Raw genomic sequence first — 19,688 nt, 5'->3', positions numbered from 1 at the left:
TGAGGAAGAAATCTATGTAGAGATCTCAAATAACATGAACCTGAAGGTCTGAACTTACATTGTAGAAAAGAAAAACAAGCCAGTAGCAGCAGTGTGCACATTAAACCATTTACAGAAGGGTCATTAAGTTTGGTAAATTGAGATAATGGCATGTTTCTGACCTGAATGAGAGGGGCAGTAAAAGATCTCACACTTGTCCGAGACAATGTTTGAAGTCCAGGTCAATAGTACCTGCTAGTTAGAGAAGAATCACTTGTTTATTAGTTTAAGTCCAAATGCAGGTGTGGCCCGTACGGGGATCGAACCCGCGACCTTGGCGTTATTAGCACCACGCTCTAACCAACTGAGCTAACCGGCCAGTACATCAATTCTCTCTGTACATAATTCTACACTGACCCAATTCAACAGCTGAAACAGACTTTCTTAATACACATCTAAGAGGTTTTGTGGGTTCTTATATGTGTGAACCATCTAAACTAAATATTTCTTAAAGTTCTTGACTGAGCTTAATGTCACCAACCAGTGAGTGGAGCAGATACGACTCAGGTCCTGCACACAGTAAGTAGTTCTGATACACAGTACCAGTCTGCACACCAGAGAGGCTCCAAACATCAAGTTTTCACTTATTAAATCATGTATTTTGTTAACTTTGTGTAATGAATGTAGGATTTATACATGTAGATTTTGGGTTTTAGGAGTTAAGAGTTATTACCATCAAGCAAATGTAAAGTATATTTCTATATGAAGAGCATCTGTTTCCAGATAATATACACTGAGGTTTAAAGCATAATGGAGCGGGTTCAGTAATTGTGCAGTTTAAAAGTGACAGTAAGTCTGTGTCTGTTTCTGTTACTCGTGATGTTCTGACCGATGAGCTGTCTGTTCTGATGGGCGAATATCTTCATTTACAGAAATCAAAACAGCCGGTCTCCGCTGACTTATCAGGTGTCCTTTCCTCTAGTATCTAGTGGATACCGACATACAATGTTACCGTTCATATAAGTATTCATATGATTCCCTCAGCACTACTTACTGTGTGCAGGACCTGAGTCGTATCTGCTCCAGTCACTGGTTGGCGGCTTTAAGCTCAGTCAAGAACATATACAGTATATATACAGGGGTTGGACAAAATAACTGAAACACCTGTCATTTTAGTGTGGTAGGTTTCATGGCTAAATTGGACCAGTCTGGTGGCCAATCTTCATTAATTGATTAATTAATTAATTAATTATCCAGTAAGAGCAGGTGCCAGGCTGCCACCGTTGGGCTTTTGAGCAAGGCCCTTAACCCTCAATTGCTTAGACTGCAATATGAAAGTTTATTTGGATAAAAGCATATGCTAAAAACTGAAAATGAAAATGTAAAAACAAAGCTAGAGTGTATACTTTTATTATTTGATTAATTGATTATTTGTGGCCAGTTTTCTTATGACCATAATAAAAAAAATTGTAATGTCGCTGTCTTGTGGCACTTTTAGAGAATTGCAATAAAATAATATGTTGTGTTAATATGAGATCTTGTGACCATAATAAACAAAAATCTTTGTAATGTCGCCCTGTTGTGGCATTTTTGAAGAATTGTCAAAAAAATAGTGATATGATATTGTTACGAGCCTGTTCACTACTGCAACCAATTAGAGACATGGTGGAGTGACTGGGGACTTTCAGTATAAAAAAAAAGAAAAGAATGTCAAGGGCAGTTGTAGCCTAGCGGTTAAGATACTGGACTAGTAAGCAGAAGGTTGCATCACTGCCAGGCTGCCACTGTTGGGCTCTTGAGCAAGGTCATTACAAAGATTTTTGTTAACCCTCAATTAGACTGCAAAATGTAAGTTGATTTGGATAAAAGCGTCTGCTAAATACTGAAAATGAAAATGTAAAGACAAAGCTAGAGTGTTTACTTTTATTATTTGATTAATTGATTATTTGTGGCCGGTTTTCTTGTGACCATAATAAAAAAAAATTGTAATGTCGCCCTCTTGTGGCACTTTTGGAGATATGCAAAAAAATGTAATATGATGTGGTAATATGAGGTCTTTTGACCATGGTAAAAAAATCCTTGTAATGTTGCTGTCTTGTGGCAGTTTTGGAAAACTGTAAAAAAATTTATCATGATATAGTAAAATGAGTTCATGTGACCAAATGGGTAAAAAAAAATCTTTTAATGTCGCCCTCTTGTGGCACTTTTAAAGAATTGCAAAAAAGTAATATGATGTGTTCATATGGGATCTTGTGACCATGGTAAAACAAATCTTTGTAATGTTGCCCTGTTGTGGCACTTTTGGAGAATTAAAAAAAAAACAGTGATATGATATTGTTACGTGCCTGAGGGACACGTGTTTTTATTTTTCTGTTTTCATGTATTTGTGTTTGGTTGTTCTCTTTTTCTGTCTTTCTGCCTTTTTGCAGTACAAGTGGCTGCTGATTGGTTGCAGCCTGTTCTCTACTGCAACCAATGAGAGATATGGTGGAGTGACTGGGGGCGGGGCTTCCAGTAAAAAAGCAGCAGGAGAACGTGACAAATAAAAAAAAAAAAAGAAAACATTGTCAATACAAAGATAGAGTGTATACTTCTAAAGCACTGGTTCAATAAATACAGCTACACGGCTGTGTTATGAACACATGCAGGTAGACAGACAACTGCAATTTTAGCCTTGTGATTATTTGTGGCCACCAGTTTTCTTGTGATCGTGGTAAAAAAAAAAAAATGAGATGTCGCTTTCTTGTGGCACTTTTGGAGAATTGTTGTAAAAACTAATATGATATGGTAATATGAGATCTTGTGACCATGGTAAAAAAAAACAAATCCTTGTAATGTCGCCATCTTGTGGCACTTTTAGAGAACTGTAAAAAAAAAAGAACATAATGGTAAAATGAAAAAAACAACAACAACAAAAAAAAAACACTGTAATACCAATAATAATCAATAATAATTTGTGAACAGCCTCACTGGTTGTCCCTCAGATTGTGACAAGCTGCTACAAATTATGCAGCGTGTGTGATCAGTCCGCTCTTCTCTCCCAGTATATAGGGCAGTTTGTGTGTGTTACTGCAGTGTAGGAACTCAGGGGAGAAGCTGCTGATCTTCCTATAGTATAGACTCCTGATAGAGCTGTACTTCAGGTACTCTGTTAGGAAGTGCAGCTCTGTCTCCACCACTGTCAGCTCACAGTGAGAGCACAGCCTGGCCTCTCTGGGTGTCCAGCTCTGTCTGTGCCGCCCGGTTTTGATGGCCAGGCTGTGCTCACTGAGTCTGTACATCGTCAAAACCTTCCTCAGTTTTTTTCTCTTTAATTTATGTCAGGTAAGGAGCCAGAGAGTAATCTCGATTCAGGGCGGAAGAGCACTGGAGTCTGTGTTGTTGTTGTATTGTCTCAGTCCAGTATTTGATGTAATTTTCTTTTTGTTTGGTTATAATTTGGTTGGGTGTAATGTTTCGGGTGAGTGTGTGGTGAGGCTGATTGGTGTGTGTGATGTTAGTGTGTTTTAGGTCACTGAGACCAGCTGGGTTAGGGGACTCCTTTCCATGTTCAGCTCTTGGCATGTACAGTAAGTGCTTTATAATGGAATGAGTGAGGGACACTGGAGTTGATATGTTTCCAGAAGTTTAGAGCTCTTTTCTGAATGCAGAATATTAGTGGGTATTGTCCACGTAAAGTCAACAGTCTGTGTGCAAAATGCACCTGGCAATGATTACAGCCAGACACAGGTAGTTTGTCACAACTGCATACCGTGAGATACACTCTCTGTATGTCTCTCTTTTTCTCTCTCTCTCACTCTCTCTCTCTCTCTCTCTCTCTTACACACACACACACACACACACAAAATAGATGTTGACATTGTTCTATTGCTGTTGTGTAATTTTCTTTTCCAATTTTCAAAATGTTTTAAAAATGCTTAAAAAGTGAAAGATACAAATATTTCAAACATGAAATCATTCTTTTGTGGACCAGAATATAATACTAATATAATATAAATGATTATTTTTAATCAAAATGACAAATGTGGCAAAAAAACACATTGATTGTACCACGGGTCATTTTGACCCACTTTTGGAAGAGTGTAGGGTTCAGTCACTCATGCATCTAAGGGTTAAGCTGCTGAAATTTAGCTGGGTTTGATTCCCAGGTCACCCAGGACCTTCTTCCTGTGAGATGATGAGGCGTATTTAATTGCTGAGGGGTCTTTCTTTCTTTCTTTTTTTCTTTCTGTTGTTTCATCTGTTGAAGAAAACACATTTATTTAGTGACTGAAACGGAATAAACGCAGCGACTCGTTAAATCTTCATCTTGAGAAATGATGAGGAAAAACCAGTTACTTTTTGAAATTCTTTTTCTCCTCCCAGTTTGCACGATCCCAGTTCACCCTATGCGTCTGATCTTTGCTCCTCTCCCTCCGTCCGCGCGGCCGCTTGCTCCTTGACTTTCTCCACAGCTAGCAGGAGTCTTTTTTCTAGCAGTCTTTGCTGCTCTTTGTCTTTTTGTTGGAGCTCCTCTAGTTCTCCGACTCTTCTCATCAGCTCCTCGTTCTCCTGCCTCATGGTGCTTCTCTCCTCCTCCCAGCACACTTTCAGACCTTCCTCCTCCAGTCTGTGTTGCTCTTCTTCCATCAGTCGGAGCCTCTGCACGTCCTGCAGGTTGCGTCTGGCTGTCTCCGTCTCCTCGGTCGTGGACATCACGCTCTCCTGGTACTGCTGGAGCTGGGTCTCACAGAGGTGCTCCTTCCACGCAGAGGTCAGCAGGTGCCTCTTCCTCACTGACTCGGTGAGCATCCTCATCCTTATCTGATGGTCCACTTCCTCCAGCAGACCCTTTCTGTCCCAACCCCGCCTGGCCCGCAGTCTCTCCGTCGCCAGCCGCTCGTCCCTCAGCTCGGCCTCCAGCTCCCTCAGCCTGTGTCTCCGCCGGGCCGGGCAGCAGGAGCGCAGGAACGACAGCAGTCGGTCTCGAACGGCCGACCACGGCATGGTTGTACCACCAGGTTTTTATTTACTTAAACAAAGTAACGTAGCATGAACACCAAACACAGACGAGTCTCTCGAGTCGTCCAAACCGAAGTGATCTGAAGTCACCAAGTGTGTCATTATATAGGGGCTGTACGTGTGATGTCATCCTGTCTGTGACATCATCGTGTTCTACAGCTCTGCACCTTTCAGTCCTGTTTAGACTCCTCCCCCCTGTTTTATACATAAACACACACACACACACACACACACTTTCAGTTCTGTTTAGACTCCTCCCCCCTGTTTTATACACACACACACACACTTTCAGTCCTGTTTAGACTCCTCCCCCCTGTTTTATACACACACACACACACACACACACACACTTTCAGTTCTGTTTAGACTCCTCCCCCTGTTTTATACACACACACACACACACACACACACACTCACACACTCACACACACACACACACACACTTTCAGTCCTGTTTAGACTCCTCCGCCCTGTTTTATACATAAACACACACACACACACACACACACACTCACACACTCACACACACACACACTTTCAGTCCTGTTTAGACTCCTCCCCCCTGTTTTATACATAAACACACACACACACACACACACACTTTCAGTTCTGTTTAGACTCCTCCCCCCTGTTTTATACACACACACACACACACACACACACACACTTTCAGTTCTGTTTAGACTCCTCCCCCCTGTTTTATACACACACACACTCACACACACACACTTTCAGTTCTGTTTAGACTCCTCCCCCCTGTTTTATACACACACACACACACACACACACACACACTTTCAGTTCTGTTTAGACTCCTCCCCCCTGTTTTATACACACACACACACACACACACACACACACACTTTCAGTTCTGTTTAGACTCCTCCCCCTGTTTTATACATACACACACACACACACACACTTTCAGTCCTGTTTAGACTCCTCCCCCCTGTTTCATACACACACACACACACACACACACACACACACACACACACACACACACACACACACACACACACACTTTCAGTTCTGTTTAGACTCCTCCCCCTGTTTTATACACACACACACACACACACACACACACACACACTTTCAGTCCTGTTTAGACTCCCCCCCCTGTTTTATACATAAACACACACACACACACACACACACACACACTCACACACTCACACACACACACACACACACTTTCAGTCCTGTTTAGACTCCTCCGCCCTGTTTTATACATAAACACACACACACACACACACACACACTCACACACTCACACACACACACACTTTCAGTCCTGTTTATACTCCTCCCCCCTGTTTTATACATAAACACACACACACACACACACACACACTTTCAGTTCTGTTTAGACTCCTCCCCCCTGTTTTATACATAAACACACACACACACACACACACACACACAAGAAATGAAGCACAAAAGATCTTTTTTACTGAACAATTCAAGTTTACTGAACAATTCAAATTCATTTCAGTCTGTGACTGTTTGATATTAAACTTGTGAACTGATGAATCTTGTGTAACGAGTAACTACTGATTCTGTTATGAATGTAAACAAAGTGTAAACATGATGTTACAATTTTAATAAATCAATAAATAATAAAAAAGATCAACATGTAACAAGTTACCTTAGAAATACTTTTATTCCATTAACTTCCTCTTGAGACTGTAAACCCTCTTGTACAGCTTTTCCTCCATCCAGTTCCAGATTAAGTTTCTGGAGTACTTCAAATATATATTTCAGATTCACAGGATACTCAAGGTTGAGGCCATAAATCACTCATTTCAGGGAGGTACCCCCGGACCTCGACCCCAACCCCCCAAGCTGAAAAAAATAAAAAAATGAGCTGCTAACTGAGCTACTAGGCTAACTATTTGTGTCACAAACACATAAATGTGTACTACATAGTGCACTAGATAGTGTGAAAGATAATAGATTTGTTCCCTAAATAGTGCACTAGATAGTGTAAAAGATAATAGATTTATGTTCCCTACATACTGCACTAGATTGTATATTAGAAAAGAATTTATGTTCCTTACTTAGTGCACTAGATAGTGTACTAGATAATAGACTCATGTTTCGTACATAATGCTTTAGGTAGCGTATTAGTTAACGGATTTAGGTTACCTACATAGTGCACTAGATAGTATTTTAAAAATGAATTTATGTTCCCTACATAGTGCACTAGATAGTGAATTAGACATTTGGTTTATGTTCCCTACACAGTGCACTAGATTGTATATCAGATTAAGAATTTATGTTCCCTACACAGTGCACTAGATTGTATATCAGATTATGAATTTATGTTCTCTACATAGTGCACTAGATAGTGTATTAGATAACGCATTCATGTTTACTACATAGTGCACTAGATAGTATAACTAGATGATTTGTGTTCCTTACATAGTGCACTAGATAGTGTATTACATAATTAATTATGTTCCCTACACAGTGCACTTGATTGTATATCAGATAACGGATTTATGTTCCCTATATGTTCATTTAAACAGTTTGATTATTCACTACAACCGTGACATGTACAGCTGTTGAAGACCGACTGCGGTTTTTCCTGAGATGCTGCAGTGCTGGGAGAATCAAGAAGAGGGAGCTGAAGGCCCAGCTGAGGGTCGAGAAGGAGGAGAGACAGAGGCTGGAAACCATGTGGGAGGACGAGAGAAAAGATCTGCTGGAGATAATCGATAAAAAGAAGAATCTGATGATGACCAATGAGATGGAGAAGAACAATATTATAGCGAAGGACTTGTGTCAGGAGCTCACGTTCAACGCTCAGACTGAAAAACACAGGAATTCCTGAAATTGAATCAGGAGGAGGTGAAGAACATCAGGAGCGACCTGCTGGAGGAACAAAAGCTCAGTCTGATGGAGACAGAGCGACACCGACTGGAAGTGGAAAGTCTGAAAGCTCAGTGGGAGGAGAAGAAAAAAGTGATGAGAGAAGAGAAAGAAGAAATGATGAGAAAGATCAGAGAACTCGAGGAGCTCCAACTGAAGGAGCAAGAGCAGCAGAGACTGTTAGGAGAAAGACTCTGGTTAGCTGTGGAAAGATTTGAGAAGGTAGCAGCTCCGTTATGCTGATGTCCTATGAAAGCCTTCATGACCTTGTTACCTGCTCGCTCTCCCTTTTAGTTATGCTGTAATAATTAGGGTTGCCGGAGTCTAAAACTCTCTGTAAAACTGTTTTACTCAACTAGCATTGTACATTATTAACTACATTCTCTGTTGTTTTACTCCAAAGGCATTCTGATGGAAACCTGTTTACCCGCCGAGGTTAAGGATTAAAGTCGAGACTGCCGTGACAACTATGCTGCTCCTGCCGGATGTGACGGGTCTGGAGTAATTGCACCAAGAATGACAAGAAATCACTACAGACTTTATTGAAGACTAGAGCGAAGAACAACTCTATTATTATTTATCTATTTATCTATTTATTACCAGCTATAACTTTTAGATCATTTAATTCTGTGTTTGTATGCTCTGTGTAAATCGTGTATTTATTTAAAGTATCCTCCAGGCCACCCAAGAAGGATGGGCCCTGCTGAGTCTGGTTCCTCTCAAGGTTTCTTCCTGTAATTTTCAGGGAGTTTTTCCTTGCCACAGTCGCCCTCGGCTTGCTCAACAGGGGTTTTTGTATCTATTGGTCCTGGATTTTGTGAAGTTGCTTTGAGACAATGTCTATTGTAAAAAGCGCTATATAAATAAAGTTGACTTGACTTGACTTGACTGTAGATGGAGAAAGAAGGACAAAGACTGGACGGACTGGATGAAACTCAGCCTCAGACACACATGGCCAAAATAATAATAATTATTTAATATTATTGTTATCAATGTAATCAGTTGTTGCTTTTGTTCTGTTTACATGAGTTAAATACATGTTTTTTTAAATAAATTGTGCTTGTTAAGTGACTTATTTTACAAAAAAAATATATATTACAGACCTCGCCCCTGGGTTTCCTCCAAGTGCTCCGGTTTCCACTCACAAGTCTAAAGACATGCAGTCTTAGTAATAATGTTGGTAGCAATATTGTGAACATTAAAAAAATTAAGACATCAACAAATAAAGACAACCTTTTCTAATTTTGTCCTGTTCTTCTTATACTCCTGGTACTAGTGGTTTACTCATCTTTTACATTACATTTACATTGCATTTAACAGACACTTTTATTCAATGAGACTTACAATATTACAATAAAGCATTTCACTGCCAGTTTGTACTATCTGTGACTATGTATGTGACAGATAAAACCTTGATTTGATTTGAATACTTTGACAGTATACAATCTAAGTTTAAGGGAGCAGCCTGACAGTTGGGGTGCTTGAACCAGCAACCTTCTGATTATCAGCCCAGTACCTTAACCACTAATACTTTGGGTTTATAAACGATATATAAACCCAAAGAATTCAGATAACAGAGAACAATTCATCTGTCTGTGTTTTTATATTGTTCAAATCATTACCCAACTATATAATCTTGCTATTCATTGCCTTTTTGTACTGATGTGTGGGTGGTGGCGCAGTGGGTAGCACTGTCTCCTCGCAGCAAGAAGGTCCTGGGTTCGATCCCCAGGTGGGGCGGTCAGAGTCCTTTATGTGTCGAGTTTGCATGTTCTCCCAGTGTCTGTATAAGTTTCACCCTACAGTTGAAAAACGTACAAGTAAAGAAAATATAGTTATAGATATACTAAATTATCAGTGACTGTGTTTGACAATAAACTTGTTAACTGGTGTAAGCAGTAACCTGTCCTGTCATGAATGTAGCCAAAGTGTGTAAATTATAATGTTAAAATCCTAATAACTAAATAAATTGTACTTAAGTAATGACGATGACTAGATGTTGCCACGAAGATAATCTGTTCTGTACAAAAGCAAGACAAGATTAAACAAAACGGTGATATTTTTGCCAAACAAACTCTGAATTCCATGGTCAGATGTAAAAAAAAACTGGTCTGTTTTGAATAAAAGCTGCTGGAACTCTGGTGTCACTATCCACGGTCTAGTGGGGATTCATCTTATGTTCACACTACACGACTGGATCTCTTGTAATCGGGAGTCTTTCAAGTCTGTGTGGCTTTCACACTACACGGCTGATCGGTGATAGGGGGTCACACACTAATAATAATAATAATAATAATAATAGAATTTTATTTATAAGCGCCTTTCAGGTCACCCAAGGACACTGTACAATACAAATATGATCAACAACAAAACAAATGACAAACAATAAGGTACATTATAACAGATTAATACAGGGAACACAGAATAGCACAACAACCCAAAGAATCAAGTATAAAAATTATAAAATAAAATAAAAAAAGAACTTAAAATAAAATAAAAAAGATTAAGAGACCAGGAATAAAAAGAGTACTGAGGTTAAGATAAAAACTATAAACTATGGAAGGCAGTCCTAAAAAGATGAGTTTTCAAGTGCTTCCTAAAAACAGATAGTGATGAGCTCATGCGCAGGGAAAGTGGCACAGAGTTCCATAATTTAGGACCTGCCACACTAAAAGCTCTTTCACAAAATGATCGAAGTCTGGTTAATGGAACAGACAGTAAATGGGCATCAGCAGACCGGAGTGAACGTGCAGGACAGTATGGAGTGAGCAGGGCAGAAAGATAACTGGGGGCCAGACCGTGCAGAAATTCATAAACCAAGAGTAGAATTTTGTATTGTACTCGGTAATGAACAGGGAGCCAGTGAAGATTTTGCAGTACGGGGGTTATGTGTTCCCAGGGTTTAGTGTGAGTGAGAAGTCTAGCTGCTGAATTCTGGACATACTGGAGTTTTTTTAGGCTGCTGGAGGGAAGCCCAATCAGCACAGAGTTGCAGTAATCGAGTCGAGAGGTAATGAATGCATACTATTTTTGTGATTTTATTGATATGAGCCTCCAGGGAAAGTGTAGAGTCCAGAATCACACCAAGGTTGCGAACCTGAGTCACTGAGGATGTGATAAAACCTGGGATAGATAGCATGGGATGAGCAATTTTCTTAAGAACGGAAGGAGAAGCAATGAGAATGGCTTCAGATTTACTGCTGTTTAGTTTAAGGAAATTTTTGGTCATCCAGCTGTTGATATCGGCCAGACAACTAACCAGCGAGTCAGGGGGCAGAGTGTCAGAGGGCTTAGTGCAGACGTAAATCTGAGTGTCATCTGCATAGCAGTGAAACTGTAGGCCATGCCATCGAAAGATGTCACCAAGTGGGAGTAGATAAATGATAAAAAGAAGGGGGCCAAGAACCGAGCCCTGGGGGACACCAGAAGAGAGAGAGAGGACATCAGACCTAAAACCGCCTATCGAGACAAACTGTTGCCTACAGGTGAGATAGGATCGAAGCCATGCTATTGCCATATCCGTTATACCAGTCCAGGTCTCCAACCTATGCAGCAGAGTATCATGGCAGACTGTGTCGAAAGCAGCAGTAAGATCAAGGAGAATGAGTATGTTCACTAGACCAGAGTCGACAGCCAGAAGTAAGTCGTTCATGACCCTTGTCAGTACCATTTCTGTACTATGATTTTCCCTAAAACCTGACTGAAATTGCTCAAAAAGGTTATTGGAAGTTAGGTGTTCTTTAAGTTGAGCAGAGACTACACGTTCAAGAATCTTACTAAGGAAAGGGAGATTAGATATGGGCCGGTAGCTGTTAAGATCATCTGGGGTGAGACCAGGCTTCTTTAGGACTGGAGTTATAGCGGCCAGTTTAAGGCTGGGAGGCACAACACCGGAGCTGAGGGAAGAATTGATAATGTTGGTGATTAGTGGACAAAGTGATGCAAAGCATGCTTTTACCAAGGGTGTAGGCAAGGGATCAAGAATGCAAGTAGTAGATTTGGAGCCCTTAATAATTCTACTAACTGTAGAATTATTATACACACTACACCAACTATCACCAACTGGAATCACAGGAGAGCTCCTCTGGTCTCCCAAACTACGTTCAGTCACGAAAACAAACTCGAGAAGTGTCAAAAGGTTTAACCCTCCTGTTAGGTTATGGGTCAAATTGACTCATCTTAAGGTTTCAAACTATAAAAAAAAAAAATACAGTTAAAAGTACTTTTTCAGGATGAAACTTCTTTTGCTTGGCTTAATAAGTGAAATCAACATATAAAATAAAAATGGTGTATTTCACATATTTGCAAAAACATGAAAACATTTTATATTAATTGCAGTTTTACAGGACAACGTATGTTAAAGTTTTTAATTCATGTCACAGCCTTGTGAGGAATAAAGCAGTGTGTAGGGCCCGAATAGCTCAGTCGGTAGAGCATCAGACTTTTAATCTGAAGGTCCAGGGTTCAAGTCCCTGTTTGGGTGAGTTGTTAAGCACTAATGTCCTGTACAATGTGGTTTATTTAGAAAGTTAAAGGATTTGTACTTAGTGAGATATATCTAACTAAAATATCATGTACTTGATCAGCTTGAAATAATAGCACACTGTATGTGTCACATGTTCTCCACACAGACTAGTTGTACGCCCAGCTGTTTCAAACACACTCTAGTAAATAGAGGACAGTTTAAATATTTATGTGCAGCCTAATAATGCACCGAGTTTTAGATATTAATACCTATATATTTTTTATGTTGAATTACATGCATCATAATTTCAGTTCTTGCTTCACAGAGCCGCTTTGTTATTGCACTGCACTAAACAGTTGGTATATCCTGCACTATTTTATCCCTTACAGTTGCAGCATCAAAGCTCTGTTACTACATTACAATTTATAAAGGGTAAAAGAGGGTTCTTTTTAATGGGAATTAGCTCAAATGGTAGAGAGCTCGCTTAGCATGCGAGAGGTAGCGGGATCGATGCCCGCATTCTCCAGTACAGAAACATCATGATCATTTAAGGGCATCATGTAATATGAAAGTCGTTGTGTCATTGCTCACTGAAACGCAGCATGATGTCAATCTGTGTTACAATGACATTAACGCTCTGTATTCATTCGAATCATTTGTTGAAAACTATTTTTTATTTTTAAATTGACAAACAAGCAATAACTTATAATATATAAAATATATAGGTACGTGACTTGATGTTTTTTTTTTCTTCTAGGAAAACGCTTTGTAAAAGATGAACAGCTGAAACTCACGACATTCCCTAAACTGATCTATTTCAGTCATGTTTTTTTATCTAACTTGCTTATGACACTTGATAACACTTGTTTGCTATCGTTGTGGCTGAAACACATGAATTTCCTCATTAGAACAGGCATTATTGTGAATACGGTTGTTTTGACTTGTTCTGACTAACATTAAATGTTGATCTTATTATTATCATCATTGTTATTCTAAATTATTATGTTAATTTTTTTTTCCATTTGGACTTTCAGCTACATGACAGTTAAGCACCCTGGACTCGACCTAGTCCTGCTTGGTAGCTGTGTTTTACTTCGTACTAAACAGCCTATTTTTCTAGTAGAAAAGGAAGCTCACATCCGCTTATAAATACATGTGGAAAACACCAAGGCTTTGTTTGCACTTTTCAGCCTGTGTCTACAAGAAGATCGGGTTTCCTCGGCATATTTTTACGTGTAATAAGATGTGAAATGTGCGCTGCGTCGCTTTACGCATCAGGAGCGGTGTGCTGTTTTAGCAGAACACAAGGAAACAGAGCATCGTTAGGTTCCCTTTGCGGGCTTTTACATGAACGAGAGAGCTTATGTTCGGCCGACGTGCACTTTATTACCTCGTATTTTATATCAGGACTTGTATTTTAATCACTATTTGCCATGAGAAAACACAAGTGCGCATGTGTCACGGAAGCACACAGACGCTGCGCTGGTCGAGTTGAGTCTACACAGTTCTCATGTGTGCTATAAAGCCCCGCCCCCTCTCGTAAGAGGGAGGAGTCTCTGTACAACAGAGCACAGCGCTTCACTCGCTCTTTCTTAGCGCCGTTTTAGCTCCAACAACGATGGTAGAAGAAGCTCCAGCACCGGCCAGCTCAGCCCCCGCCAAGGCTCCTAAAAAGAAGACCGCGGCCAAACCCAAGAAAGCGGGTCCCAGCGTCGGCGAGCTGATCGTCAAAGCTGTTTCCGCTTCCAAGGAGAGGAGCGGCGTGTCCCTGGCCGCCCTGAAGAAAGCTCTGTCTGCAGGTGGATACGACGTGGAGAAGAACAACTTCCGCCTCAAACTCGCCGTCAAAAGCCTGGTGACCAAGGACATCCTGGTGCAGACCAAGGGCACCGGCGCCTCAGGATCTTTCAAGCTCAACAAGAAGCAGATCGAGGCGAAGAAGCCCGCGGCCAAAAAAGCCGCCGCTCCTAAAGTGAACAAGGCCGCAAAGAAACCCGCCGCTGCAAAGAAGCCCAAGAAGGAAACAGCCAAGAAGCCCGCCGCTAAGAAGTCCCCCAAGAAGGCCAAGAAACCCGCTGCTGCCGCTAAGAAAGTAACCAAGAGCCCCAAGAAGGCCAAGAAACCCGCTGCTGCCGCTAAGAAAGTAACCAAGAGCCCCAAGAAGGCCAAGAAACCCGCTGTGGTCGCTAAGAAAACCACCAAGCGCCCCAAGAAGGCTAAGAAGGCAGCCAAGAGTCCTAAAAAAGCCAAGGCAGCCAAACCGAAGACCGCTAAGTCCAAAGCGGCCAAGGCCAAAAAAGCTGCACCCAAGAAGAAGTGAACATGTTCCTATTTTATTATTTTTTTTATTATTAAAACGGCTCTTTTAAGAGCCTCTTATTTCACTTAGGGGAGGAGGGGGCGGGGCAATATGTGAGGGGGCGTGTATGTGTTTCCCTGAGACATGACGGCGCGTTTAGGATTGGCTCAGCTGTGCCTTCGCTCTAAACCAATAGGAGAGAGGCCGGTTTGCCTATATTTTACCGTTTCGAGCTCTCGCCCAGTTCACTTCAGTTTTGTTTGACGAACACATCTGATCATCGAAATGAGTGGACGCGGCAAGACCGGTGTATATTGATATTGAATATGTATATTGATAGAATATACATAAATAAAAACTTTGAGGTAATAACATATAACGCTAAACTTTTGCTAGAGACCGATCATTTAATGGTAAGTGGAGTTTTAAAGTTAAAATGTAATGATGTAAAAAGTTATTGGAAATTAAATGTACAAATGTTAAAAAATCCACAAGTAATCATGGACATAAAGAATGAAATGATAAAGATTAAATCATTAGATGTTTTAACTAGGAGTGAGAGCGAACTATGGGAACTATTTAAGATAAGAATGAAAAATATATGTAAGGTTAAAAGTAAACAAATTAATATAGAAAAGAATAAAAAATATGACTCCTTGATGAAAAGATACATCGAATTAAAACTTACAAGTGACTTATGTGAACAAGAAGAAAATGATTTAGAAAAAATTAAAAATGAGCTCAAAACTTTTAACGATGACCCATTAAAAAATCTACAAATGCAACTTGGTATTGATTTTGAAGAAACTCTAAACGCAACACAAATCGTCTCTAATTTTATACAAAGAAAGAAAATATCTTTTATTGAATCTATTATGAATAAAGATGGAAAAATAATTACAGAAAATAAAGAAATAAGAGACACAATATATGATTTATGTGCAGATATGTATAAAGAAGTAGAAATAGATGACGATAAACTTAAATCCTTCCTCAGTTACAAATATGATAAAATGGATGAGTTGTTAAATAATCCAATTACAGAAGAAGATGTCATAACAGCTATAAACTCTCTTAATGTTAAAAAATCACCAGGGAAAGATGGTTTATCTTCTGAATTTTATTTAGCATTTAAAGTAGAAATAGCTCCTTTTTTGAAAAGATTATTTAATGAAGGAATTAAGAGAGGTTTTATGTGTGACACATTTTATGAAGGAATTTTGACTTTATTATATAAAAAAGGTGATGTGTCATATAAATAATTGGAGGCATATTACAATTATGAATGTTGATTATAAAATTTATGCTAAGATAATTATGAATAGATTAAACAATGTCTTGGATGATATTATTGTTCAAGAACAGACATGTGCAGTAAAGGGAAGATTAATGTGGGATAACCTTAATACATTAAGAGAAGTAGTTTGTAGTTCTGAAAAAAACTTTTATATTGTAACATTAGATCAAAGGAAAGCTTTTGATTATGTGTCCAGAAAATATATTATAGAGGTTTTAAGAATGTATGGTTTTTCTGAATTTTATATTGATATGGTCATGTGTTTGTACGCCAAATCAATGGTGCAAGTTAAAGTTAATGGTAATTTAACTGATCCTTTTCCAGTTTTGAGAGGGGTTAAACAAGGATGTCCACTCAGTGCAGCATTATATGTACTTGCAATAAGTCCGTTAATACAAAAAATAAAAAATGATGACAGGCTAAATGGAGTACAATTAAATGATGAAAAACTTATTATAACTGCCTATGCTGACGACATAACTGTGTTTATTAGATCAAAAAAAGAATTGGATATAATTTATGAACACTTTAAAAATTATGAAGGAGCTTCTGGTGCGCAGTTGAATCTACAAAAGTGTGAATGTGTTTGGATAGGAAATGAAGAACAAAAATTTCAAGTTAATATTACAGAAAGACAACAAATAAAAATTTTAGGTGTTTACATTGATAATCAAAAATGTGTTGACTATAATTGGACTGAAAAGGAAAGGTGTATAAAAAATGATGTAGGTAAGTTTGCCAATATTTCTCTGAGTTATAAAACCAAAATTGCAATAATTAAAACTTTTGTTCTCTCAAAAATTTTGTTTTTAGCGTGTATTTTTCCACTTAATAATATATGGGTTAAAAAAATTAATAAACTTAGTTGCAACTTCATTTGGGGAACAACTAGAGAAGTTACTAAACGAGAATTATTATTTAAAAGTAAGGAATTTGGTGGATTAGGTGCAATAGATTTAGGAATTAAAACAAAAATTGCATTTTGTAAAATTATTGCATGTGGACTCCACAGACAAACTAAGTGGATTGGAAAAACCTCAAATTGGAAGGAAAAAAAAGGAAAAATAAGAAATCAAATTCCATACTATAAAATTGTTTTTTCAGATTTTATTACAAAATTTAAATGTTTAAATATTGATTGGGTTAATTACTCTAATAAACAAATTTATAAACTTATTATAGATAAAATATATGGAAATCTAATAGATTATAGAGAACTACAACCCCACGAAAGCGAAGAAGTAGTTAAAAATATAAATAGTAAAATGCCAGAAACTATTAGAGATGTGGTATGGTTAATCTCTGTTCGAAGACTTCCAGTTAGAGCAGTTGTCAGTTGGAGTTGCTATGTTAAAACTAAGAAATGCCCTATGCCAAACTGTTGTGAAGACGAATCTTTAGAGCATTTTTTATTAGAATGTTATAGATCTAGAGAGGTCTGGACAAAAATTATTCTAATAGGAGCTGATATACAAATAAATATGAAGTATATTGCTTTTGGGTTGTTTAATAAAACTCAAAGATGGAAGAGGAAATATTATGGTTAATTATTAATATTGTAAAAGTAAAATTATGGAAAACAAGGTGCAAAATGACAATAGATCAAATTTTTATTCCAGGTGAGATTGTTTTTAAATCAGTCTTAATAGAAATGAGGAGAAGACGGACTCTAGAAAAAAGAAATTCATATAAATGTGTCTGGGAGAAATATAGTTTTTAAGAAAAGAAATGAAATTGTCTGTTGATTCATGTACTTATTCTGCTGATGAAAATATGTTCCTGTTTATTATTGTAATTATGTGATTTAATTTAATAAAAAATTAAAAAAAAAAAAAAAAAAAAAAGCAAGACCGGTGGTAAGACTAGGGCTAAGGCCAAGACTCGTTCATCCCGTGCCGGCCTTCAGTTCCCCGTGGGCCGTGTTCACAGACTGCTACGTAAGGGCAATTACGCCGAGCGTGTGGGAGCTGGTGCTCCTGTTTACTTGGCTGCCGTGCTGGAGTATCTGACCGCTGAGATCCTCGAGTTGGCTGGTAACGCCGCCAGAGATAACAAGAAGACTCGTATCATCCCTCATCATCTGCAGTTGGCCGTGCGTAACGACGAGGAGTTGAACAGACTGCTTGGAGGTGTAACCATCGCTCAGGGCGGTGTGCTGCCTAACATCCAGGCTGTTCTGTTACCCAAGAAGACCGAGAAAGCAGCCAAGGGCAAGTAAAGTCGCTTTCGTGTTCTAACCAAAAGGCTCTTTTAAGAGCCACCCATTTCCACAGAAAAAGTGCAATTTCCCCAGATAATGTGTAAACAAATGCAAGGTCGTTTCATGGACTCACATGGCGAACTCCCACCACATGATTTATGTCATGGGTAAAATGAACAAATCTAAGTATTTTTTAATTTTTTTCTCCCTCTATCTATCTTTACATATACCCCTACATACATACATATTATACACATATTAGCAAAACCAACAATATAGACTTTAATATAAGTGGTGCTACAAACGCGTTTGTGTAATACAAATGGAACAGAAATAATAATACTAAAAATAATAAGTAAAATGAACAAAAAAAATCAAGAATACATTTTTAAAAAGGTATACACTTTAAATGCGATTGTAGCTGTGTTTTAAACGCACAAAGAAACAATGGAAAGTATTAGAAATCGTAAGAAAGATTTACGAGCTTTACTTTTTGGATATCATAAAGCTGGTCTTGACTGCTTCAAAAGAACTGAAAAAACAGCAAATGAAGTCATTAAGTTCCAAAAGTTAAAGAAATAAGATTTTGTGTATTGTTAATTTGAAAACCTACACTTTTTATACCCACCTGTTTTCATGAAAGTAAATTAAATAGTGAAATAATGTTGATGTTTTTACTCTGCCTCCTTCTAATTTCATTGCCTGATAGTAAAAAAGGGATTATTATTATTATTATTACATGTTGGGGATATCTTAATAAGGTTTAGAACTAGCTTGGGGTTATCATAGTTTGGGTTAGAAGGAGGTTTGGGCTTAAATTGGGCTCAACAGATATCATCTGTGCTGCCTAGGAACACAAGTCGCACCTGGAGCTGATGAACCACACCTGGGTCCTCATGCCTTCAGATCAGGTAGCGAGAACAATGAGTACCAGCCTGAGTGTGAGTACCAGCCGGAGAACCTGCAAACGGAGACAAAAACCCGTCAGAAATGGGAGTCGGTGCTGCGGGACTCAGAGGGCAAAGGTCAGGGTTACACACACACAGTGGCGGCTCAAACACATGAATTACCAAATTAGAAAAGGCATCATTGTGAATACAATTGTTTTATTACCATTATTACAATAACTAGTCTTATGGTTAACATTAAATATTCTGCTCATTCCTTATGCCTTCATCCAGCGTGTTTACATTCTACCAATGTACAGCCATACACTGTTAGACATTTTAAGGGGTTTTTACGGTAACTTACTGGCAACACTGTTGCCAGTAAGTTACCGTAATTCAGATTTACAGTACCATAACTGTATTTTAGTTTTACAGTAACTTGATGTTACTGTAATTGCATTTTACAGTAACACCACAGTAAAAACTTCAGTTAACTGTACAGTACTGTAATTATTTCTTAAATACTTATTATTTCATTTTAAATTTTAGAATCTCTGTAAATTATACTTACTTATTTTACTTATATCTTACACAAAACTATTTAATCCACACAGACAATTATTGCAACATATCAAATTGTTTATTTAAATCACTGCAAATGCTTAAAGCACTTTCAACAAAAACGT

The 19,688-nt window shown here is 38.5% G+C and overlaps 3 protein-coding genes and 2 non-coding genes across 5 annotated transcripts in view; 3 read left to right on the top strand and 2 right to left on the bottom strand.

The window, feature by feature from the left end:
• The window catches only part of LOC134328786 (uncharacterized), a 765,451-nt gene that overhangs the window by 340,482 nt on the left and 405,281 nt on the right, over positions 1-19,688 (bottom strand). The window contains exon 2 of the mRNA XM_063010014.1: positions 4,931-4,943. Coding sequence (XP_062866084.1) covers positions 4,931-4,943 — 13 coding nt within the window. The remainder of the gene's footprint in view (positions 1-4,930; positions 4,944-19,688) is intronic.
• Positions 285-358, bottom strand: trnai-aau (transfer RNA isoleucine (anticodon AAU)). Its single transcript has one exon. It is a non-coding gene; the product is annotated as a tRNA-Ile (tRNA).
• trnak-uuu (transfer RNA lysine (anticodon UUU)) lies at positions 12,265-12,337 on the top strand. Its single transcript has one exon. It is a non-coding gene; the product is annotated as a tRNA-Lys (tRNA).
• Positions 13,938-14,696, top strand: LOC134328807 (histone H1-like). Its single transcript, XM_063010036.1, has one exon. The coding sequence runs from the start codon at positions 13,938-13,940 to the stop codon at positions 14,637-14,639; it is 702 nt and encodes a 233-aa protein (XP_062866106.1). The 3' UTR covers positions 14,640-14,696.
• On the top strand, positions 14,904-18,133 carry LOC134328961 (histone H2A-like). The gene is made up of 2 exons (XM_063010201.1): positions 14,904-14,926; positions 17,731-18,133. The coding sequence occupies exons 1-2, from the start codon at positions 14,904-14,906 to the stop codon at positions 18,131-18,133; spliced, it is 426 nt and encodes a 141-aa protein (XP_062866271.1).

Source organism: Trichomycterus rosablanca, chromosome 15 (assembly GCF_030014385.1).
Source record: "Trichomycterus rosablanca isolate fTriRos1 chromosome 15, fTriRos1.hap1, whole genome shotgun sequence".
NCBI classification, from domain to species: domain Eukaryota; kingdom Metazoa; phylum Chordata; class Actinopteri; order Siluriformes; family Trichomycteridae; genus Trichomycterus; species Trichomycterus rosablanca.
The sequence above is the reverse complement of the archived record's forward strand: the minus strand, read 5'-3'. Positions and strand labels throughout refer to the sequence as shown.